The sequence below is a fragment of the Opisthorchis viverrini genome, assembly GCF_000715545.1.
Source record: "Opisthorchis viverrini unplaced genomic scaffold opera_v5_594, whole genome shotgun sequence".
NCBI classification, from domain to species: domain Eukaryota; kingdom Metazoa; phylum Platyhelminthes; class Trematoda; order Opisthorchiida; family Opisthorchiidae; genus Opisthorchis; species Opisthorchis viverrini.
The window spans coordinates 99,243-125,625 of NW_008752257.1; the positions used below are offsets into that span (position 1 = coordinate 99,243).

The window sequence follows — 26,383 nt, forward strand, 5'->3', positions numbered from 1 at the left end:
ATATCACTCCCAGCTTCAGAAAACTGAAGTGCTTGCAACTGGGGACTACTCCGTAGTAGTACGCTACAAAAAACTTTGGTTTCGAGGGCCCTCGTTTCTCTGGAATCATTACTGCAACTTGATATTCGACAGCTTCCCCTGATGAATTGTCTAGACGTCCTCCGCATGTTCGACTTGGAGAAGAATCCTTAACTATCATAGAAGTTCATCTGTATGCGACAAATACATGTATTTTTCAGATTAATTTGTCTTCACAAGCGACTTGGTGATTCCATCTCCTATGTTGTTCCTCAACTGAAAATACAGCACAAGTTCCGCCCCATGTTACGATCGGTACGGTATTCAAAATATCGCATCATGTATTTTTAGAAAAAAAGCTACTCAAAAGACTGCTGAAACCCTCCAACAACACGCTACCGGTTTCGCACTTGTTTGACCTCATCTAGTAGGTACACTTCTTGATACTCCTAACAAGCTCATGTTCAGCTGCAACCCAAATTGATGAGTGCGACAAACAAACTTGGTCGTCAATAAATTTGGTCCTTACGGGTCACTTAATATAACCTAACTTTCATGGAACAAGACTGATGCAATTAGTATATCTGCGGTTCCGCGCTGGTTGTACGACGGCGTCCAGCAAAAGACAGCTTAAGATGGTGCTCACAAAACATTTTAGGCATATTGCAAATAATATCATAAATATAATGGTTGTGTTACGAAGATTTGAGTATTCCTGCTTCAAAAATACCATTTTACGGAAAATTTTGAACAAAGGCCAAAGGCCAGAAAATGTCAGGGGAAAGCAACTTTAACATCACGAATGTCATTATCCGGATTCTTTTAAGCTGCCCTACTTGTAAATGTATCAGCAACTAATGCCATCCTTCTTGTGTGGAGCTGTTAGCGGAGAAAAAGCGGTTGATTGTTACTAATTTTCCACGTATTACCCGCTGACGTTCATTACGTTAGAATGCGGCCGTGATTCTCCTTGAGAAAGCAGCATACGTGTTGCCAATCCAAGCCATTCGTTTTGTTGCCTGTGATACAAGTGGTTGCGATTACGCCCCCGTATCACAGGCCGCGTGAACATCAGCGCCATCTAGCTGTGCGTGTTTATGAAGCCGCATCACATTGGCATACCCTCTTCATCTGGCACTCTATCAGCACTGTCCACTAAAGGAAATTTTTGGGTGCAGACATGTCCTCCCACGTACTGGATTATGCAGCGTACCAAAATACATGTGACATCCTGAGAAATGTGTATCGTCAAACGATGAATAACGTGTGGTATGGTTGGAAAAAGGCGAGCCACAGCTGTACAATCTGGGCCATTGCTCCACATTCATAGGGTTCTGGTACCCAATCGAGTGGTGCTATCCAAATATATGAGTGAGTGTTCCCATCGGACATATTAATTTGAGTATTCCTCGACATCATACGCGGGAGACTCTCGTGGGCACCGAAAAACACTAATCGGCTTCTGGCGAGCCTCAGGAATGACCAAACTGGTCGTACGGTGCCGGAAAGTTCCACTGGCCTAATGAGTAATGTAAAACGTGTACACATGAAGCGAATTATTTTTTACTTCCACCTGGATCATAGGTCTACCTTTCGTATCCGGGTTATGCTATATTCAGAAATGGTACAACTCCAAAGCGAACAAGGCTTCGAAATCGAACTAATCTCCCTTAAAATGCAAGCGGTGTGTTAGAATACTGCATTTCAGGGCACATAAACTCACACTTGTCGGGCTCATGCCGGTTTAACTTGGTGCCTAAAAAAAGAAATATGTCTTCTACAGTTCTTTGATGGCAAGAATGACATTGTCCGCACATTCCACGGCGACAAGTTTTCCACCATAGGTTTTCGAAAACATGGACTTATATACCATCCGACGTTTGTCTCACTCCGTAATCAATTACAAAGTTAAGTATAATTGTATACAGTGGACAATGTTGAGATACACCGCTCTGAGTACGGAATCCTTTGGAGACATCACCTTACACTCCCGCACTTTCCAAAGCCCCAGAGTGCAAATGGCTCATTAGGTTCACAAAAGTTTGTTGGGTTGCCTGAAGGCCAAGAATGTAAAAAACCCAGTCGGATGCGTCTTCGAAATCGGGAAATACAAAAGTTATTCGCTAATTTTGAGGGCGGCGTTCACCTATGAAGTCGTGGAACGTGAAGATTCAGTCAACTCAAAGCCTACCGGACTGGTGCTGCTCATCTGTTGGCGCTTTGTGAGGCACCATAAGGATTTCTTCTGTGGAGAAACTCGGTGAAGCGTGGTGGAGAATGAGCACTCATGAAAACATCAAGATCTTAGGCGATCCCGTGCTCAGCATCCGGGGCCCTACGTCAAGGATATGTTCGAGGTGGTGGCGGGTGGCGAACTTGACTGAAACACTTAGCCCACGATTGTAGCATTTTTTCTTTATTCAGCAAGGTCGCACAATTTTGATCCTTGATGGCCCTAATAACGGGTGATTTCCGGGAACCGGTGGCACTAAATGGCTGAATAATCTTCAGCGATTACTTGATTTCTAAGGCTCTTCTCGGTTGTGGCATTTCATTTTTATAACACTTTGCGGTCGGCTAGCACGCTCAAACTGCTAGCCCGTGTATGAGACTACACTCCAATCAATGCACAGATAGAAAGCAATCTGGTCACGGTGTGAATGCATATTTGAGGGTTTATCAACTGAAGGAGAATATGTGCGGCTTACTTTTGCGCTCGACATCAGAGAATAAACATATGCTTCCTATCACAAGCCAGATTCGATGGAAAAAAGTGACTTCAATTTCGAAAGCCAGATCTCATTTCCGTTAATATCTTCAAGCGGTCTCCACTACATTGCTTGTAACTTGCATTGAGTGTCACTTAACTACGGCATATTGATTATCACAAACCAACACACTTTCTGTGGCAAATGGTAATTCGATGTGCCAGATACATAGTCTCGACAAATTTAGCTTTCATCATGGTTCTCAAAGTTTTCCGCGTTCACCTAGCTGAATGAGAGTCTGAAAGATTTGAGCATCCCATATTGCGGGATTCACTCCGACTAGTGGGTCCCGTTTCGTAACATGCATTCAGACCAACTGCGTGATAGCAGGTGTCCTGTAAAAAGAATACAAGCAAGTACGGAGAATTGTCATTTCTCCACCTTTGCACACAAATTATGAACGTGCCTTTCAAGCTTGTGTGCATGACGGCCTCTGCTCACTATAACAGGTATTAATAGTGATATGTTTTCAGATTAGACAAACATGAGATACCACCAGGAATGGTCGATGGGCCAAAGGGTACCACATGCAACATCAAACCCTCATTTGGACAACCAGTAAGTATATGACACTTCTGGCTTTTCGTTCGGGACTGCGGTTTCACGGCAGTGTATAAGTAGTTGGGTTGACAAAATTGTGTTCGCAATGCGGCTTCTCCACTTGCAATTTTACATAATTCCACCTAGCGAGTTTCATGTATCCTGGTCTCCTGATGTGGACGAGATTGTCATGGAATTATCTTACACAAATGCATGTTTCAGCGCGCACGTTTGCGATGTGACTTCACCTGAGAACTACCACTTGTGTTGCGGATTCACGGATTCACGGATCGATACACAGGATCGAGGCGTTTGCCCAAGTTTCCCGGGTCGGTTTCGTTCTTTTCGGTCAGTGGCTGTCGTTCACCTGAAAGGCACAAATTCACATAAATAAACGTCTAATAGCGCTTTAAATTGGGTTCGAGAAGGGGCGTGTACAACCGTCCGAGGAAGGTCATTCCACGCAGCTACTACCCGAAATGAAAAAAAGTTTTGTCTAATGAATGTGTGTGTCCTGCGCTTGAAAAATTTTCTTACTATGTCCTCGCCGGGTGTTTGCTGGTTCAACGGTAAAAAACCTATTTGCCAAGCTTTGTTCAAACAGGGCGTTAGTAAGAATTAGGTCTCCTCGAAGGCGGCGGTACTCCAGGGGAAATAGATCAAGCATCGCGGGACGCGTTTCGTAGCCCACGGATTCGAGGCCGGCAACCATTCTAGTGGTGGCCCCGCTGAACAGCTCAATGAGGGTGACGTCCTTCGTGCGTATTGAGTAGGCAACTTGGTTGGCGTACTCCATGAGCGGTCTGACGTAGGCCCCCTAGAGTATTTGGAAGTCCATGCGAGTAATACGGGAGAAGGTGCGTCGGATCATCCGTAAAATGGCGAATGCCTTTTGGGCCGATTTCTCACGGTGTAGTGAGAAGGACAAGTTTGAGGAGACCCAGATGCCCAAATCTTTTTTGGCATCTATCCTCATGATGTTTTCTGGTCCCTTTTCACCATGCATAACAAAGGCATTCGCTGAATCCCCTCCAAACGACACATGGACGCACTTTTCATCATTCAGAGGAAGGTGCCAGTCCAACGACCACTGCTTGGCAGCGTCTACATCCATTTGGAGGGCACTGGCATTGGAACTCCAGGATTTCAAGTCGTCCGCAAAAAGTAAACATGGACTCGCAAGAACGTCTGGGAGGTCGTTGACGTAGATCAGAAACAGGAGTGGTCCCAAGACGGAGCCTTGAGGAACTCCAAGGGAGACCGGCGCTGAAGAGGAATAGGTTGAGCCTATTCTCACTCGGAATGATCTGTCTGATAGGAACGCCTTGATCCAGCGAAGGATTTTCCCTTGAATCCCGTAAGACTCGAGTTTGTGGAGCAGCGGGACGTGTGGAACCCTATCAAATGCTTTTTAGAAGTCGAAAAATATGGCCGCATATAAAACATCCATTTGAATAAACCTTACTAATTACGCAGCGCCGTGAAATGCTTGCTTTCGACGAATTCCTGCATGACTTACCTCCCAATCTTCACGATACTAAGCGAGCAGAAGTGCTACATACAGGACTCATATCAGAGGTCTTTACAGCACTCACTCGATGCCGTTTGCGCCATGCATGACCGTATTGATGTAGATTCGTTGCATGTGGGTAGATTAACAGCCGGTGAATTTTAGGAATAATAGTCAACATCAATGGCTAACTCTGTAACCAAGTCATCCTTTATATTCACTTGCGATTTAGAAATATTTTAGATGTTATTGGGCTACTATCTCTTTACTATGCGACGGGCAGAAATCATGAACAATTTTGCTTCGTTTACCCTATATTTCCTAACTGCTTTGCTGCAATAAACTAAGAGCAGTACCGCAATAAAATATGCTCAAGTGACGCAATCCAAACTCCCATACTCCACTGCTTACAGAAAGACTGGATCACCAGCTTAGATCCTAAATTTAGGTGAACCTTGATTATACTACATCATTCTGAACAGTAACATACTTTTACCTTAAAAACTGTGATTCTTCAAATATTGTGGTGACCAGGAGCGTTGAGGAATGCTCGTTTATCACTAGCACAAATTTAGAGAACGCTCTTGATTAGCCAGTGTCAGCATCCTATTATTTGAAATGTTGTCTATTGTTAACAATTGTGTTGCGTGTGCTAGTTTGCTGAATCAAGTGTATAGTGGTTTCCCCCATCGACTTATGGGCGGTTTCGTGGACTGAGTATTTGTGGAGCGTAATCTGTCAAGCGACGGTTTTGAGAAGTGAAACTGCACACCTTGTTGAGTTAAAATAAACCACCGTTTGAAATATTCTAAAAACGCCGTTGTGCGTGCCCTGCAGAATGCTTCAGTTATATCGTTCACAGACTATGTGATCATTCTTGATGGATTCGGAATGTTTCAAAATTCAAAGTTTATCGCTAAAACATCGCCATGGAAACTATCGTTATCCGTAAAACATTCTGAGTTAACAATGGTCCATCGTGGTTGATTTGTACGTTGTAGACTCGGTTCGAACCTTTTCATGTCTGTGGGTGCTCGTGGCGGTGAAAAGAAGCCGCGACAATCATTTATTAGCAACGAATCTGAGAGGTGGAAAGTACGTGGGTGGGCTATTTTTGCTAAAATTATACCAAACATACATGCGTGATCAGTCAGTGTGGTTTAATTTTCTGGTAGAGCGCAACATTCATCAACACGAGATTAGCAAATCTCAGTGGTAAAACACCTGATTCACGTTGCATATACACAACATTTAAACCTATACTAAAGTAAGTTGCCCCTTTTAGGACTTACCCATGAACTAAACTAACATGGCTACAGTTAGAGTTACCACTTTCCGTTGCGCTATCGAACATATTTATGTAGTTCACCTAAAACAAGCGATATAATTGCATATCCATTTTGTCCACACAAACATCAGGGATAAATTCTGCCTGTCATATTTGCAGAACAACCTATGATGTTTGATACTGCAGTTCATCATATATATGAAGCTCAACTTATATGTTCATGAAGAGAAATAGAAGCATAATCGATCTTGGCAGATCGTCTAAGTGCATTAACCCAAATTTTCTAGCAAAAACAGCTTGGGACAATTAAAAAATGCTCACCTACAAATTGAATCACAAGTCGGGGTTTCTGACTGAGTGAAATCAGCTAGATCAGGTAGATAGCAAACAAAAGACAATAATGATGTACCCGAGAGGTTGACGCAAAAGATGTCATCAGCAACCCACGGGAGAGCACTATTGGTTTACTATCCATTACACTGGATCGCACCGGCATTCAGGAATCAAAACTGTTCCCATTGGACGAAGTAACCTTTAGTTAAGTGAATTCGTGGCGATGAAAATTTCGGCCTAATTTGGTAGAATTGTTTTCGCTCATGTAGCACTGCAGGTTAAATTGAATGATTTGAGTGGGAAAAATATGACGGTACCCACTTACTGAATCACCTTAGTTAGACTGCTTTAAAACCATAGTCTCAAACTCTTTTACGGGGCACTCACTATATTTCTGTTGTTCAGATCAGAGTGCGGTCTGGCGGGCACAGTTGACTCAAAATGTACCTTTCCGGGCTCTGTCGAAATTATTTCGTTTTATGTTCCCCCATTTAAAATACTTTGATTGAATAGTTCTGCGAACATATAAGACACCAATTTGTACGTGTCGGTAGAATATCAGCGCCCTGGCAAGTAATCTCCCGAAACGCTAAGGCCTTATTTTTTTCATTATCCCCGGCAGGATTATGGCGTTTTATTTGCTCCGTGCCCTCAATTTAGCGCTGTTAACTTTACGCAGATAATTTGTAGGGAACATACCGAATGGAAACCCAAATTACCCCTTTATTATTCAAGCAAATTTGCATGCTTGCTGAACAGCGTCCAAAGATTGTTGAGTAAATAGATGTTGGTAACCACAGGAAAGCATTAAGACAAGCTTGAAACAACGATTTCCAAGGTTAAAAAAGTGCAGCTTCCCGGGGCGGTTCGTAGACCAGTGAGTGCATACTCATGGGTGGAAGGATCAAATTTCTTGGAAACATAACATGAAGTAGAATTAGTAAAACGAATTTAACCAAGTAAAAATTAAGTTTGATCAGTAAATCGGTAATTTGGATTGAACAACTGCAATCAGAATTTGAAGTCAATGTAGATCACTGATTGAGCACTAACACCAAGGATCTTGTTTGTCTACAAAAACAATCCTGTCGCATTTAGAGATTCCCATATATTGGGGTCTGGAATAAGCCGCAAGATTCAGCAATATCTTGGAAAGCTTTGGATCAAAAGATGCCAAATTCCGTAAACCTACATTGGAACAAATATTATGTCAGCAAACCAACCACAAATAAGTATGAAGTGGTTGGCATCTCAGTGGAAAAATTACCACAATTGTATTGACGTATGCATGGTTGATTATATTTGGGTATGTATATATAAATTATGTATTATATTTAATATTCCAAAAACGCTCTCAATGGCTACTCGTCATAGGTCCCCCGCAGGAGTATCCCTGGTGTCTGTAAATGCCTGAAACTACCGCAAAAAATCTAAGAGCAAGCATGTATTAGGAAGATTAGTTGTTCATATATCTTTTTGATAGCTTTAAAATACGCCTTGTCAAATGATTGTGGAGCAATTTACGAGCTGCCTGCTTATTAGAATGGTTTAATTAAGTTTGAAATAAGTGTGCCCGCTTTTGGAGATTATGCAATCAAATGGAAAAGCAACCCAACTCAACCGGACAGCCTGCATTGAGGTCCTTGTTTTACATGATAAACGAAAACGTGTTTCTCCTCGCCTCACCACAGAAAGGCAGTGGGCGATATAATTCATGGATTAAAGAAATTTTAAAAAGACCATTCGACTGTTTGTGTTTGACGTCGACCTGATTTGTGTGAGGCTTGTTGCTCCTTCATAAAATAATTGGCGCGATATGATATTTATCTGACTGCCAAAGGGCGGTTGCATCATCAGTTCATTCTTATTAATAGTCTTTCAGATGATTCTCCCAGGGACTACGAGGAACGACGGGTACTTGGAAAAAAACTTGCATTTAGCGTGCTTCTAACATGTTCTTCGAATACAAAGTGGGGAGAACCCGTGTAAAACGGATACCTGGAGAAGGTTCATACCAATTTGGGTGTGGTATTCGCAAAAGCGATATAATGAAGTCAGTCTCGAAAACTCTCATACCAGTCAAAANAGTCTCGAAAACTCTCATCCCAGTCAAAAATATTCGTAAGCGAGTTGGCTCCTGAGAAGATTGCAATGTATCGGCCGCAATGAGAAAAACATTTGAGATAGCTCAACATTGCTTGTAGGGTCCTTAAAAATAGCTTCAAGGGCTGCCTTCCGATGACCATTAGTTTAACGACAGTACATGCATTCTCCCGCCAGCTGTGTCGTCATAGTTCTCGCTACACAAAATAACTCAAACAATATCACCATAACGGCAGTATAAAACACTACATCCTTACTAATCCACGCATGTGATCTGAATTGAAATTAAACCACGCTGTAAGTAAGCCGTTTTGATATTCCCCTGAAGCCGTATGAATTGAATATACAGGGGACCGCCGAACTGTACAAAATTCGCTTCTTTAAACCCGCAACCTCAGCGCCCATGCAATAAACTCATGCACTGATGATCTTCTAGGTTCATCTTTCATTTTTTTCTAGCCGTATTCTTGAATGGTCAAGCTTCGTTGAGAAATTCACCCTCATCTCTGCAACTAAAAAACGCTTCAGTTTATTCCGACGCAACGCCAGATAAACGCTGAGAGAGTGATGAAATTGAACAGTTTGAAAGGCTTTCCCAGTAGGCCTTGTCGCCCATATTGTTTATATTTACCTCAAAAACTGCCAGATAATTGCATTACATTCTACAGAAAATGACAAGCAAACCTTTTAAATTGTTAATAACACAGACAGTAATTCATAAGCGTCTTGTTAACAAGCTGTTACTTAACACAAAGTCATTCATTTTGATGATCAGTGTTTCAGTAGAACCTGAAAGTATAAGTTTATATAAGTTTTAATCACCGTTTCTTGAAGAAATTACAAGTGCACAGTTTACAAAGTGAACAAAGTATTCGTATTATTCTTGAGATAAACCGCAATTGTAATGCAGGATTAGGCCAAAACCTATACTATGTCCTGATTAAGTGCACTATCATAGACTACTTATGCCGTGATTCATCGATGATACTTTTTCTCATGAATCGAAGTGTGGACACATCAACATGGAAGTTAACTGTTGAGCAATGACACGAAATTATGCAATTGTTACTGCATGAAATGATGGTATTTACTACTCAATGAAGCTCGGGAATTATTCTCGCACGTTGAGCGAAACATTAGTTCTTGCGTGCATAGAATCTTTCATGTTATACCTGATAGACGGAAAAGGCTCTCATGTTTTGCAACTTGTACGTTCATCCAACAAAATACCCGTTAAACTCATTAGGTAGATATAAAATAGCACATGTCAACGTTTACGAACAGAAACAGGTGTAGGACTGGGTTTTTTATTCGGAGAACGCTGGGCTTACGAATTGTGTCCAAAATTTGTCAAATACATTTGACTAAGCTTTGTAGCTATGAATATTTGCTCTTTCTGGTGTACGGCCTTCATTGTGGGTGATGAAATGATTTGAACCTCCAACTCGGCGTCATGCCACGTTTCCTTGTTACATCCATTTGTCTAATACAAATTATCATGATTGGCCTCTTTAGCTTTGAGCAAATCTTGTTCGCAAATCTCTCCGCTTTTGCAATACATGTAACATGTAACTAGTCGACCAGTACTTTCAGTCAACCAGGCCGTAACCAGGATTGATTAATTTCAAATACACAGTCGAATTCTCCCCTTTCTCCGAAGCGTTGTGGTTACTTGAGTCAAAGTGGCGGAAGCGCAAAGTTTGAAGATTTGTCTTCTATGACAATAAGGAAAACTAAGGAAATAAACGGGTTTCCCCTTCAATGTTATCGCCAACCCCAGGCGTACCTGGAATGTGATAAAACTAGAAGCACTGAAAGAATCCACGTCGAAGCAAATGGTCGGTTTGGAAAACCTGATTGAAAGAGAATTTTATGGATGGTTGCTGTTATATTAATATAAATTTTATTTCGATAACGGGGAAGAATGCAGCAAATGTTTGAGAACAACGTGTCAAGTGAACCGAATTGTTGGCCGTGAAGAATGACTCACGCAGTGGTATCCAATACAAAACGCCATGTAGTTACTTCGAATTAAATTGGCAAATACAGTGAATATTTTTCTATGGATGTAAATATATTCTATGCAATAGCCGATAGCACTCTTTATCGTAGTATCAAGCTGACTGAGTACTATCAGCGCTGTATTTCTGAACGACCCCATCCCACACATTAACAGCTTAATATAATGTTGTCTATACGGGGTCATCAAGGAAGAATTTCGTATATGTTCCAGCTCTGATGGAGTTATTCTCGATCTGATCTCCAGAGTGAAGTTTTATCACGTCGTAGCTGATTGAGATAGTGTGCCTGGGATATGTCATGTGGCTTGATCACCAGCTTTTATTTGATAACATTGTCAGCCGTAGCGAAGGGGACCGACACTGATGTCCATAAGGTCACACTTTGCCAAGCAGAAAATATTTCTAGATACCGGACTCGAATGTTTGCTGTCCACAGTTTTAGTGAATAAACGCGGTTTATACACGAAGCTTTGAACCAACTGCTTGTTTTTAGATATCGTCGTAGGGACATAATGATTTAAAGTGGACGTGCGAGATGGCCGAAGTGGTTAGAGCGCGGATTACTAACCTGAAGGTCCGCGGTTCGAATCCGACCTCCGCCACTTGACTTCCCCTGTCTAGGCTTGGGCAACCTGGCAGTATCCCAGCCCTCGTGCTCCCTTCGGGTGGCATGGCAGCTAGGCACCGGAAGGGGGCTACAGCTGAACGCTTTATCTTTATCTTAAAGTGGACGTGCAAATCTCAAACTCTTACCAGCTGCACCTGTTTCAGAGATTTCTGAATTGGGATTTGAGCTATGGTGCATTTTGAATGGAAATCAAGACAGATCATTAATTCTTGCACTTAACTTAAGAGCGGAGTACGCGATAACGTTGGCTTATAGTTTACTCTCGAATATTCTAACATGTTTCACAATACTGGACTAAATATTTAGGTCTCACGCTGTGTGTGACGTTGCATATGCTATACATCTGCTTTTTTTTGCAAGAAAGTCCGTTTGCTTGCTCACGTTATGTTTAGGATTCTTAGCAATCTTGGTTTTCTCTACATTTTGAATTGCACATCCTTTTCTGCGCTGGTGTGTCGATCAGCTGTTTGCTCATTTCATTTGGAAAAACAGCTTCACTACATGACAGCACGTTCTGATTGTAGTTTCCAATAGAATTTAAGCAGCTCATGGCAAATGAACGCCTATTGTCATTGAAAATAATAAAGTGTTACTAAAAACGACTTTGGAGAATTGTGAGTTTACTATGGGATTGGGGCATAATAATCTTACTTTTGGGTTCCACTGGACTTGCTGGCACACTTTCTGGAATTAAGGAATAAAATTCCTTGATTTGTTTGGTTACTCTTGGTCTACATCACGAGAGCATCACCGCCCATAATAATTCTACCATGTGAGACTGATAGCTAATGCACCGCTGAGTGCAGCTCACAGAAAAACAATCGCCAAGCTGATGAGCCCGGCGCGGCGAAACCTTTAAGATTAAGAATGATTCCAGCCCGAGTTGTTTTCATCAATCTGCACAATCCGTGGAGGGATTTATATTTAAATAAAATTCATTAACATCGCTAAACAAAGTGGAAAAATGTTAGACATTACTGAATATTTTTCATCGTCGTCATTTGTAAAATTTTTTTTCGCATGCACCTTCTGCACATTCATGTGCGTGATATTTTTACCGCATAACAAAGTTGCAAAATTTGGGCGCGCTGAATAACTTCAATAGTTTGTGGTTTAGCTGTGTAAAATTTGCATTCAAACGTCTTAGCCCTAGTATTATCAGCGTCGGTAAGATTTTAGAGTTTATAACTATTTTTGTGATGGTTGCGTGTAAGAGAATCTTTTGATTGATTCTGAAGGTCACCGAGTTGTTCAGACCAGCTTGGATGACACACCCGTACGAATATGGCTGCTTTGTATCACTGCAAGCTTTAGGGATTCTTTCCCTAAGTTTGAAAGCAAAGTGTGACTATAACATCCAAAATAATGGCTAATTTTAGAGAACAGGAACGCAATTTGTAGAGAATTCTCGCGTGAGCCAAACAGTATAGCATTGGTTATATATGGGATTTTCTCAGCATGGTGGATCGAGTGAGAGGTAAAATTATTCTTTGAAGTTTTGTTCCGTAACTTGGGTTGTATTATGAACATTTGGTCATATAAATGGTGCCGGCATGTTGTGACATTAGCCACACATAATGCGTCAGGTGGTGATTCGTTTTCCACGGCATTAAAATAATGGACGCCATAGTTAGCCAGCGTCCAAGTATCGCATTAGCACCGCATGTTCAGTAACTTCGCCAAAACTATCGTTACTCAGGCAAACAAACGACCGATTTGGGAAGCAAATAAAAATATGTTGACAATAAAAATATGTTGATTCAGTTTTTGCAATCTGTAGCCAAATCCAAAGAATAAAAAAGCGACATTGGGGCTACTAGATATTAGTCATCTGCTGGACGCTGCAGACGAAAAAATACAAAAACCATCTATCACGCATTCATAGAACTTCGAATGGGCAGTTCCAATATGCCACAAACGGCCTAATAATGCCTGTTTTTTTGCATATTGATGTTATGTGCGCGCCGCGTTTGGCAGTCACACATGGAATGCGGAAGTTGGCGTATTATAAGAGACAATATTAATCAGTGATTTGTCACATTCAGGGTGCACATCCCTCATTGTCTCACAAGCTTATTCGACTTCACATAAAAACGTCGTCTGTGCGGGCATGTTTCGATAACAGGAAAAGTGGGAGGACATCGGAGTCTTGCAGCATAGATAGTTCGGAAGTAATTTCAGTCTGCGAAAAACACTGAACAAAATGCTATGTGCATATGCGGCGGGGACAATTGAAGCTCCTAAAATTCTGAAATTACAAACTGGACACAAATTGCGCATCCTATTCTGTAGACACGGGCGCACCACGGTCCAATGATTCGTCTGAGCCTGTTCCTGTTTCAGTTGACGCAACTAGAATGAATAAATGGACTCATGTTTCACTTTTGAATTATCGACACTTTCGCGAAGCTGTTGGAATAGCTTGCTAGCACGGTACATATATTGCATTCAGCACCCACGCGGATAATTTGTGCTTGAATTTCTCGCTGGATAATTGATTGCTGTCAAGAAGCGTCCCTTGCAAGCAGCCTCAACAAGTTAATTATCCCTCCAGTACAACTAACAACAGCCTCAAAATTAAACAGATTATTGTGACACTTCCTGCCCCTAGACGCTCCAGAGCGTTCCCTCATCCTGTACCGTTCACTAAGATATATTACTGCGGATTTAATTCGCTGAAAGCTACTGGAGGTGCTGATCAATTTAGGAAGCCGAGACTGGTTGGTGGCTGTTTGCCAGTGTGTCCAAAAAGCTATGATCTTAGTTACTAAAACATTGTGTTCAGTTCATCCAACTCTACAAAATCCAGTAGATCTTACTGCAGAAGGTGAAAAACGACAGCAACTGTAGCCCCTCGCCTATTCCATAAACGCTGACTAATAAGTATCTGCAAGCAAATGCATTTACATAACTAGGGGATGGAAAGGGCATGCAGGGCACTGTGCGAAATCCTGTGAGAGTGGGCGTGTGTACAATAGAATTCCATCTGAGTTTTCCACGTCCAGCGATTTAATGAAAGGCCGGCACTTCTCATCTTTTCTGTTAATAATTGTTATTGATATGCTGCTTGATACAACTATTGCGTATACTTTAAAACCTGGACATCTCATCACAGGCAACAAGTAGAAAATTGCTATCTTTTGTTCTTCTATGAACATAGTTTCTCAAGCGAATGGCGTTAGGACCACTACACACTAAATTTTCATGGACGTTGTTATTATCATCAAAGGATAAACACGCTGCTTTTTCATGTGGCATTCGAAATACTTGAGCGCAAAATTGCAACTGCAGAATAAGGTCACGTTGACCAAATTCAAATCCACGCTCTTTCATATACACTACTTTTAGATGAAGCGCGGCATTTTCATTGTCACGTTACTCAGTTTTTTTTTCAATTTGTCCCTTTCCACGGCTTTGACCGTGAGTACCTTCCTGGCAATCGAGATTATTTTCCAGACCCACAACTCAGCCAGATAACAAACGCCGTTGAACTATGTACACATGAGGTGTAATAGTATACTTTTCCAAAATGTGCGCCTACTTTCGACGTCCATTTTACTCTACTAGGGCTGTGAACACAGGCAGTTTCAGTTTTGTTTGCGTTTGGTTACCACATTTGTGACAGCCAAATGACTAAATTCAATAAGCAAATGAAGGTAAAATAACCAACTGAATTAGGATTCATAGACAAGACTCTCCCATTTTTTGCAGCGGACAGGCAAACAGACATTTATTTGGAAGAAACGCACCTGAGGTATCCGCTGAACGCTCTTTAAGTTTAGCTGCAGGATGAAGTGCAAATGTCTAAATCAATTCTGACAAATTTAGGTTTATCTCACAGGAGGTCGCCAAAATCTGATCTTTGGAGTATTGATGTATTATGAAGTTCACAATTTATGAATGAGGTAAATTAACGATATTGCTAATCTAAAAATTATGCGGTTAACTCAGATGTATGTCACAAAATTAGATACCGCCTGACATTTCACAAACTTGTTGATAGTGATATCCACCCACGATATATTCAGTAATTTAGTGTAATGCTGAATGGCAAATGACTCCTGTCTCATGTATGTTTCCCTAAAACGAAGGTGCTTTCTTCTGAACGATATTACGATAGTCTGGATCAAGAAGTTCTGCCGCATTTTTTTATACTTGAAACGATTGTGCGAAACGTAACTGTTATAGCACGATGAAGTTGACGAGTCTTGCGCACTGTCCCTAAAATAACAGCCAAATTATTTAATGCGCGCATCTTTTAGGCACTTCCCCAAAACATAATCAGCCTATTATTGGAAAATATTATTTGTGTGGAGAGTGACATACCTATGCCTAGGCACTGTGAAAACAATTATTGCGACTCCCTTAATGTTGAACACGACATTGGAACATTCTTTTAAAAGAATTATAAACGACACCGTATAGTGATATTTGTTCCACAATATCGTAATTTATATAGCCTTTCAAATTTTAAGATAGAATACTCGCAGTTTGTGTCAAACTTGTCACCGTTGGACAAATAGTCCAACACATGAGTTCCTAGTGTTTCCAAAAGTTTTGTAGATTTGTTTTGTAATTTCAAAGATCAATAGGCCTTGGCGGCTTGCTGGAAGAGATATTTGGAATACGTACAGTTTTGTACCGGTGAACAACCATGAGTTATACTACTTGTGTGTTTTTGTGCGACCTGTCGATCTTAATCCAATAGAAGACATTTTATGTCGGCAACAATCGTCCAACTCAAAAGTTTTTCACAATATGTACAGCAGTCACTTTATTAAAATAGAACTTGTGAGCCTTTATTACATCCACACATAGAAGAAACGTTTCATTAAAGCGGTGAAAATGAATCTTACTTTCCAGTTCGGATAATCTGCTTTGCAGGCCAGCTGAAAGTGATGAAATAAGCCAGCATCTTGTATATGTAGTTGGAATGTTCAGGACATTTACGTGGGATCTTTAATGCGAGCTCAAGCTCAACGCAATTTAGCTCTGTCTTGTTCGAATATATTGCAGGTTAGATCAATAAACATTTGAAATTTATGCCAGCATCCTACAAACAAACATAGTTGCCAAGTTTAACCCAGAATGAGACTTCCACATATTCGTATGATTATTATGCACACAAGAATAGTATTAGCCATTATACCATATACATTACGCTACTTATTGGTATAAAAAAGCGCATTTTTCAACATACAGCAAACTCTGTTTTCTTGAACAGCACCCTCCTTAAAATCACAGCTGAAAAAAACTGTATCCATTGCACGTGATCATTTCCGCGCTCGTGAAGCCGAACATAATGGAGCCGCCTTTAGAGAATGAGTGGTGATGCAGATGAGGCATCAGTCGAACGTATTGTGAAATAAATCAGGTAGCGGTATTTATTGCGCTGTAAAGTTTTTGGCGCAATCATGCTTGTTATCGTGACGGGCGGTTAGCTGACAAGAACTTTAAGTAATGATAGGGTGGTTCACGACTGCCTTGTTTTATTTTGTAATCAGGAATATGTGTATTGAATATAATTTCATGAAAGTAGTTTACCAAGCCATCAACTTCCTTTTTTATGTTCTTCCCATCCTTATCACCAATATGGCTTGATGCACCGAACAATAATTTTGGACGCATGTCAAGCAGATACTCTCGTCTGTATACTTTGCTAGAGTTGAAAACGTGTGTAGGTCTCTCGGCTAAGGCACCTGTGTTGGAGCAAACAAAACCTTTCTACACCAATGGTGATAAGTCCGACACCAATCGTTCATAACCAATGGGTTGTTAAAGGACAAAACAGGAGTTGCTTTTCAGAATCCACCCCCATTGGACGTTTGAGGTAGTCGCAAGGTATAGGTAAATTTCTGCCTTTACCATCCTCCATTAGAATGTACAGTGCCTATCCCAACTTTTAAGGCTGTAGTAGATTCGCCTTTGGTTGTTTATATGAAACGCAAAAGGTGGCGCATAATATTGCGTGTGGCTTCCAACTCAGTGCGTTTACCATGACACAAGTCATTTGTGGAATCCACTTTACGGCAAGGTCTAGCCCAAATGATACACCTAAGTCAATCTACCTAAAACGTGCAGAAACCTCAAACTGTTTTGCTAGATCTAAGTGATAGGGTCACAACGTTTTTTCCACCGGGGATAAAATCTGCTCATGGTTTGATATGTTTTCAAGTAATAGGTATCATTGCTTTCCGCTGCAAAGGGTACCGCTCAAACTCAATTAATAAGCAGATGATTTGTGGGATGTTATAATTAAAGCTAACCCAGCAAAAAATGCACCACATCTAGACAGACCCACGCAAGTGCGCACTTAAGCAGCGTAACGTTCGTGTTTCTTGCTGTTTGATTCTTAGCACCAAATGTTCAAAGAGGGGCAAACGACAATCGAACGCTCAAAACTGTGATCTTTCGTTATCAAGTTTGAAAAGCTAAATGGAAGTCCAGAAGTATTGCGTACTTTTAACATTTTTCAGTATCATTGTTATTTGTTCTACAAATGTAAAAAAACAGGGAAGGTATATTTAAGACAATAATTGCGGACCTCGATCCAGTTGGCGGCACAATATATTTCACAGTTAGTTGTTTCCATTGAAACCAATTTCTTCGCACTGCACAGTACGATGACCGCTGTGTATATCGTGAATAAACGGAAGTCAAAGTGTTATGTTGTTTCTCAGGCCCCCTAGAGCTCGGTCGCATTACTCCATTTCTCTCTCATCTGCTGTCTACTGCATAAAACCAGAACTTAAGGTAGGGCAACTCGTGCCCACTACCGGCATACTAGCCGCAAACGAACCGTGTTCAAATTACTTTATCCAAAAATTCAGATGGGGATTCTTCTAGATAAAAAAATAGAAGAGTCGTATTCGCGTAACATGATTACTGGTTCATTAAATAGCTCCTGGATATTTACTACATATTCCTCCTAAATAATGTGAAGTCAAAATGCTGGTTCCTAACGAAAAAGATATAAGAAGTGGTAACGGTCACATCAGTACCAGCTCACAATTTCAATATACATTAACATCAGTTGAACGCGGCGATCTAGTGCATATTGCATTATTCCAAATGAGGTCAATTCGGAGAAAGAAATGCAGCAGAAGTGTGCAATTGACGTAAACCGAGAATTGCGTCAACGCTCCTACCAATATAACGATCCTCTTCGTCAAACAAGCAGAGTAAATGTCGCTTTGGATTGAAATAAATTGGTAACAGCGTTCACCAAAATGTTGTTACAATGTTTTGGAAACCTTATTGGTTTCTTTTCTCCCACAAATTTTCAGAGTCGTGAGTGTCTCAAATGCCGTCAAATTGCCAACTTGGGACCCTTGCAGCATGCTTCCATCAGCGAGAAAGATGATGAAAAAAATATCGTTTCTCTCAACGTTAGCGGCAATAGAACCACAAGTAAATCATACCTTCTGCTTGCTTCAAAGTTGTGTTTAACTGATCTGCATAAATTTGAAAGTGGTGATTGTTGATCTTTGATATGCAAGCAAATCTGAGTCCGATGATTTTTCATAGGCTTTGCTTTCCGTTCCAGGCGGACATGTTGCTATTGATATCGCTTTGTGTTAGAAATCAGGTCAAAATTCTGCCACCTATTTAAGTGTCCACCACAAGCTGGTAGCTGTTTTGTACAGGGTGACGACATTGCAATTTGACCAAAATTGTTAGGAACAAACAACGTACAAATATCGGTCAAGCTTTCTAGATATCTAACACAAGGTCAACATCCGTTATTGGTGTATGTACATATATATGATTTCAAGCTAACGATATGTTCCTCTTATTTTAGTTTTTGCATCTTTCTGGTATCAAAGTGACCATTGATTGTTTGTGCAAACAAACTTCGAACATTCAACTGTTGAAATAATATTCGTTCCATATATTTCTACTGAAATATTTCAGTTAAATTTTATGAATGGCAAACAACTTGTCCCGATTCGGAGTACAATATCCATGTGCTAATCTACCACAGAATAGACAAAGCAAAAATGCTTGGGACGTTTAAAGGACCGCTGGTATCCACATATACGCGTGGCCAATCTGGTTTGATTTAAGTTGCACAGCCTTTTTTATGCAGCGAACTAATTCTCATAAGTTTCGAGCCATAGGTGAATTTTTTGTACTTTTCTAACAATTAATTCCGTTGACTTGAGACTGAAACAAATAGCCATGTTGAAAGCAATGCAATGGAGACTTCGTTTTCCTTATTACAAGGTACCTTTTGTAGGCATTGTATATTCGGAGTGTTGGGTCATAAAGCGGCAATTCGAGGTTTTGCGTCAAGGATATTTCGTGTAGACTTTGCATGCTGCTCTTGTGTTGTTGAATATAGAGTGTTGAGTTTCCACTAGACCAAGCCACTGCTAATATTCCGCCTTCTTCACTGTTGAAGGGAAACAGGCTCAACAATTTGCTCATCGTCACGGACAAAAACCCGTCAGCATACAACTGTGATTTAACGATATCCGAGTTAGTGGATGAACACTGAAATAGAAATAGATTATATGTGTGACAACGCTATTAAGTTGATAACCATTCCGGTGTTTTTGAGCAAAGCCCATCAAAGTACAAGCTGGGGCACCGAAAGACTGCTATTTTATACAAATTAGTTCAAAACCATTATATAAGCAGAAAAAATTGTGTATATTAGCACGCAGATGAGCATCTGTTTGATGATTTATCCATTACTTGCTGTTTTCTCCGAACCGAATCCCTGCATGTCATTCAGCCACCAACATGCGGATATTTGCTTAGTCTTGGGGCAACTGAGAAGAACCAGTGAAAATGATGAATAGGGAGTCTTGATCCCCTAGCGATTCTACACAACGTCTAGGCACCTAACCACTAGTGTAATCCGATGACACCTTAGCTGAGCAGTTACACACATGAGGAGGAATGAACCACCAGACTGAGCTGCACGCCAGACGAATAGCGAAGAAAAACTTCCTGGATCAGCACAGTCGAGGTTCTATCTGCTGCGCTTGGAATTCGCTCTCGGTGGTGCATATCTTTGGCCTGGTTTAGACTTAAAGTCCGCACGTGCAATTTACGAAGTAAGATTGCTGACCCTTTTCCACAATCTTATGCATTTGAAGTTCTAAGCTGGCAACGCTTGGCTGTGTGATCGAGAAGCCCAACACGTCGAACGACGACCCGGTAACGTCACATGTCAATCGCTTGGCCTGCCAGTCATAACACCCTGGTCCATGCAAATAATGATTAAAATTCAGAACAAAAGACCACCCACGGTGCATTTTCGGGGTGTTCGCTTCATCTTTGACGTGAATTCTTTAACTTTTATAATCAAATAATATGTTCTGGAGTGTGGCGCCAAATGTACTTTACGACACTGGAATTAGGTGTTCTTTCGCCATTTGTGTAACTCGAAAACAACGAACACTGGTGTCTCTGACAACGTGAAGCTTTCATATGATTTTGATTTTAAAGAACATACGGGCAAACTTATGAAATTTATCTCTATTCAGATCAATTTTTGTCAGCCATTGGTGAGGTGCTCAGGCAGCTAAGACCCCTCTGTCAGGAGACAGTTTATTGGGTATCACGCACAACGAATTACTGCAAACTAGGTTCAAAATCGGACTCGTTCAATAACCATTTAAATTGGTACGTTTAGATACAGGCTGCGTCAAACGTTTGTTGAAGTTTAGAAAGTCTGGATGAATTTTCTTCCATCATTTGCAAAAACTCTCACGCCTAAGTGACGTGAGATAGCAGCATGCGTGTACAATCTATTAACTCCTGTATTCATTTATCTCACGAATTTTTATATGCAACCCGAACAAAGTGACAAGTGATAATAGTTTTACAGGATCAACAATGAAGCACACCCATCAAGCCTTGATTTTGTAGCCAAACCAGAGCCTCAAAAATATTGAAGTCACAACTAATCCACCGGCTAAAGCATATTGTGAAACTCCTTTCAGCCGCAAGGCGTTCAGCAAATGTGTTTTTTACCAAAGAATGTGCGTTATGATACAAAAATACTTGAAATCATACCGCATAGAAAAATTCCTCTGATTTTGATATGGTTTCCCAAAACAGTTCACTGACGCAGACTTACCTCCTAATGTCTCTCGTGCTCCAGAATTGGCCACTGAGGATATTGTGAAAAAAGCTTTAATTTTACAAAATAAAGCACCTTGATCAAGAGCGTAAATTATTTAGCCCCCACAAAAAATCAAAAATTATTTTTCCGAGATTTTTCAGACACATCTATCGTATACGTGCACAAAGGTTCTGTGTCTTCTCTTAGCACAAAAAAGTGATCTGCGAAGGAATGTTCACCCGCTTATTTCCTGCAGCCGTTGATGAACCCAGCCTTTCGCTTGAGTTTAACTTTTTTCAACCGTAGAATGGGTGTTACTTTTACTAATTTATGGTTATGTTGGAACGATTTGTTCACATAATTTAAGCAATGTATATCATCGATATTTATACACTGGCACAAATCACAGCATGTTCGTAGGCAATAGATAGTTGGTATTGCATCACAGCTTTGCCCCGAGCATCACGTTTGCGCGACAACATAACAAACCCAATAACTTTTCTGTCGGTTGCGGCTACAACAACTCAAATGTCAAACGACCAAGTTTCCTGAAAAATAGTTCCTTCAAAAAATTTTCGGCATTTTACCGAAGAGGAGGGTGCATATTTGAAGTTCGCTTGTGTGGATGTTACGTATGAGATCATTTGTAATGTGATTTACACCTTTACAGTGTCGGAGTTAAAGTTAGCCAAACGATGGCTACAGCAAGTGGTGTAGGTGATATTTCGACCAGCTCTTTAGATTTCCACCAGCGGAGATCGTACTTAATCTCCTGTACGTCGCTGCCCAGTACGCACAACACTTTCCGCACGGGATACAAATTTAATTATCGTGTTTATAAATACACCTCAGCACCGGCTTTGTCCCCTGCACCAGGATAAATGAAGAGTATTCATCGTGCGTCTTTCTAATTCTGATCGAATAGCTGTGTGAGAACCAGTTTGCATAGCAAGTAGGTGCAAACGACTCTTCTGAAATTTCCAAGCGCGATACCGTAAACATATGAACGGATCTTACCCTCTAATTTTTCGTTTAACTGTTCTAATGCTTCTGTAAAAAAAGTAAATTTATTTCATACCCAAACAACACACGCTTGAATTAAATGGAAACAAGTAACCAAAGCAAAGCAGGGAACAAATTAGCCCAATTCAGTGCATTACATTGAGGCGTTTTCGGGCTTGTAGTTGAGACAAGTGCGCTTGCTTCGGATTTGGTGATTTTGGAGCAAGAAGGAACTACTGCGTCTGATATACCAGAGAGTTGCCGCAAACGGAAACTGGAGTTTTTGGTGCTTTAAAATGGAACGCAACTCCTAAAGTCTAATGCAATTTGTGTTCACCGCACTATTTTTGTGCACGCGTATGAACGAATATCGTCCATGTTTGAAGCAAATTTGGAAGCAAACGTATATGTCGTATATACAAAAAATATATTACGGCTGAGGGACACACATTATATCCTACAATATAACCGAAAATAGAGAATCTAGGGGCTGTCAACCGGACTTAGAAAAATGGTTGTGCGGGGTGGATAGCTGATTACACTACTCCACACACTCGCTTTCCTTTGCTCAAGAAGGATTTTCTGGTCCAGTATATAAAAACTATTTTCGAAATTTTAAGTACGTTTTGCATGGTGAAATTTTTCGTGATTGGAACTCCGCAGTAAAACGGTATACCTACTAAGCCAAAGTATGAGATGCAGTGCTAACTGCTTTTGAGCGCCTCAAATTAACGAAGCTTTCTTCTGTTGGCTACCCTATCAGGGAGTGTGTTGAATATTTTTGTATGCTACCGGATATGTTGAGTGTGATGGTCGCGACTCATCAGATCGATGGGGAATCCGTTCTGTTGGCAACCAAAATCCTCCAGGGTAATTGTTTTGTGAGATTGTAAATTCATCAATTTCGGTGACAATTTAGTTTCATCATATGTAGAAACAATTACTACCAGTTTGGCGCAAAATTTTTTTCAGCAGAAGAGCTCCCGATATAATGCCACAATTCATTGTTTTTGAGGTTAATTATTATTGGCTTCTGGTTTGCTTACATAAATTACATCCCCAATGTCTATCCCATTGCCAATTTTCCCTGTTTACGTGTAAGTTACCAGCAGGTTCCTGAGAAGCGTTGATTGGTTCAAGTCGTTTTTGAACAGACCGCTTTTGTTACATGCTAGCCTAATGTTTGGCTTGAGTTTCAAAATGAATATATTATATTTTGAGGGCGGAGATATATTGGATTGAATTTTGATAATACGCTCAACGCTATCCTTTCGGCCACTATAACAAGCGTGTACTTATTAATATATTTATCGTGTTCAATAATTGCCGAGGAAATTATTCAGGCTATGCAAACATTCGACTGACCAATACTGGTCGAAATGGAAAAGGCACATACCCTTCAACCTTTGTAGTTCACGTGTTAAGAAGTCTGTATGGAGAATAAATAGCAACCGAGTCCATGATCGGACGTGAGCTCTCAACGACAAAGTGCATTAATACGGGGAAACAATACAAATATAGGTTTGCAAATTAAAAATCCGGACGCTGGGGCGATCGACCTTTGGACATTCTAAATTGGGTTTTGACCAGCGTAGAAAGTATTTTATACATGAACTGCCTCAAGGTATACATTATGCGGATTGTTCTGAATTTTACTTATTCGTTAGCGTCAGTGCTGCAAAAAATACCGTTGCATTCGTGTAAAGTTCATGCTGATAAATAGTTAACGTTAACATCCATTCTAATTGAAATCTATTCGGAAAAGTCGCTTCATTATTTTCGGGTACAAAATGGATCATCGTAAAGCGCAGTGCGTCATGCTATAATCCCCTTTGGAAGCCAACTTTTCCACCTGCTGATATTGTTGATATCCATGAAGAATTCGGGCAAGGTGCTACACTCTCCTCCATTACTGCGTGTTGAAAAGGGTTTCCCGATAGGTTAAACAGGTGCACAGCTTCTTTGAACGAACTTTAGTGCAAAAGATCCTTAAGTGTGAATTATTGACCCAGGCTTGTGATTATACACACCTAAGAAGTCGATCGAAAATTAAACCACTGAGACTTTCCCGCATCGGTATCTTTAAAACCGGAGATGAAAAGAGGTAGGCATCTAGCGGAGAAGTTATTGATTTAATGAGAACATTCCTTAATTTTTACACGTATTTCAATTCTGTGGTTTTAAGTGTGAATCCAGAACATGTGCTTAGGTCCAATCAAGAATGAATTTTGCAGTATTACGTTTCTTATTACTAAACTATTTAATTTATCTATTGCAGTTCACAGTAGGTCAAAAGAACTTGTAAGTAATGACACAGTTATACTGTGCACATGCGGCCAACTTCGACTACTTTCGTAGCGGTTCAGCAAACAACTGATTACATATCCAGTCCATGAACAGCGCTCGCGCGAGCCAATCAATCAGACACGCACCCAGTCAGCCACCTAAGCCATATGCCAGATTGATAGTGGAACGACGAACGGACGCACACAAGCGCAAAATCTGACACACCAACGCAGCTATTACAATCTTAAATATTGAAATTTCGGGTGATTGATTTCCCGTCAATTTCACTGCCCTTGCAACCTGTTTAAAACTGGTAACGGTGGTAATCTCTTTCCAATGGCATCTGAATTTAGATTTTTCAAGATCAGACATGGTTTAATTCGTTTTGAATTATTCCTCTATACATGTGATTTGTCCTTTCCCAGTTACTACTGAGTACCCACAGATAACTTTGGGCGCACTGATATTTAAAGTGTAAGTATATGATCACGTTTGAAATATGATTCCAACTAATATGATCTAGACTTCACTCTCAATAATTTGTTGTTAGCACAATCCTTACTAGCCAATTAAGAATGTAGCAAATTTTGAGATCACTTAATCCTGAACTCAAAATTTTCCCAATACATCGGAAAAGCACAGTTGAGCCTGATGCCCCAATATCAAAGCCAACTCAGTGCCAAACTCTCTGAGACGGCGAATCTTTACCATTTTTATTACTACTGATACACTTATAATTATAATACTTCTGCTGGAGATTATTATTACCATCCATTGTTGATTAAAAAAGCACATGAATAATGTGTTCAACTGCGTACCATTGATATTCTTGAGTGCGTTTATTACATAAACTATTGATTGTGAAAAAAGGAAAGTGGTTACATATGAAATTGATGAATTTCGTTGCAAATCCTCCGGGACGGTAGAACCTCACATTTAGATGAACCGTCTTTTTAAGGGAGTTTGCAATGCCACATTCCACAAAGCCTCAGTTTGGTATTGTGAGTCATCCGTCCCCTGATGAGTTAAGCCGTATAAAAGCAATGTTGGACGTTTCAAACCGGGTATAATGTACTCTCTGGATTTCAGAAAACGACGCACGTTCATGGTAATGTTTGGAAAACGAGTATGTGCTTTTTTTGTACAGCCCAAATGAAATATCTTTCCGTTTGGCCAGCTTGCACCAAATTTATGTCGAACCGCATAACCGATGTAAATTTCTTACGACTTTCAATGCTTTACCTTTCCTTTAGCACATATGCCAAATTACTTTTTTATTTGCTGAGCTCCTGCTAGTGATTTCAAACTAAGGTTATCAGAAAGTTGCTGATATAAAATCGTATTAGAAAGCAAATGTACATGATGGTACCAAGATAATGTGCTCGAAGTTTATGTGGATGAATCATAGTGTGGTCTAATTTCACACTTACGAAAGGCAGGAAATTAAGACATTCTGAAATAACCTATGTAGACGCATCTATCAAAAAATTCCATCCACATGCAGGAAAAATCTCAGGGTGGAAAACCCCGGGTACAATGTGGCCATGAAATGCATGTTCGCAAAATAATTGCTGCATTCGTTCTAGCAGATTTGCAAAAGTCTGCATAATTTTTAAACCATCCTATTACCGGTGACTAAAATACATAAAGTGTGAAAACTATACTGCGCTCTCTTGGTAAACAGGTGACATAGAGTGAGTCAACCTGGCAATTTCAAAAAACGTGCAAGTGGATTATGGACTATCATCCCCATTTTAAAGCGAGTGAAAGTATAACCATTAGTAGAGCTGGAAATGACACCAATATAT

General features: G+C 40.5%; 2 protein-coding genes across 2 annotated transcripts in view; one reads left to right on the plus strand and one right to left on the minus strand.

Annotated features, from left to right (window-relative positions):
- T265_15551 (hypothetical protein) overlaps positions 1-26,383 on the plus strand; it is a gene marked incomplete at both ends in the record, with an annotated part of 129,053 nt that overhangs the window by 81,987 nt on the left and 20,683 nt on the right. Inside the window, 2 exons of the mRNA XM_009178583.1 lie at positions 3,260-3,344; positions 18,496-18,597. Of these exons, the coding sequence (XP_009176847.1) occupies positions 3,260-3,344; positions 18,496-18,597 (187 nt within the window). The remainder of the gene's footprint in view (positions 1-3,259; positions 3,345-18,495; positions 18,598-26,383) is intronic.
- Positions 14,891-26,383, minus strand: part of T265_15550 (hypothetical protein) — a gene marked incomplete at both ends in the record, with an annotated part of 16,493 nt that continues 5,000 nt past the window's right edge. Inside the window, 8 exons of the mRNA XM_009178584.1 lie at positions 14,891-14,991; positions 16,066-16,098; positions 17,670-17,702; positions 18,631-18,663; positions 21,303-21,356; positions 22,305-22,337; positions 23,686-23,718; positions 25,394-25,426. Of these exons, the coding sequence (XP_009176848.1) occupies positions 14,891-14,991; positions 16,066-16,098; positions 17,670-17,702; positions 18,631-18,663; positions 21,303-21,356; positions 22,305-22,337; positions 23,686-23,718; positions 25,394-25,426 (353 nt within the window). The remainder of the gene's footprint in view (positions 14,992-16,065; positions 16,099-17,669; positions 17,703-18,630; positions 18,664-21,302; positions 21,357-22,304; positions 22,338-23,685; positions 23,719-25,393; positions 25,427-26,383) is intronic.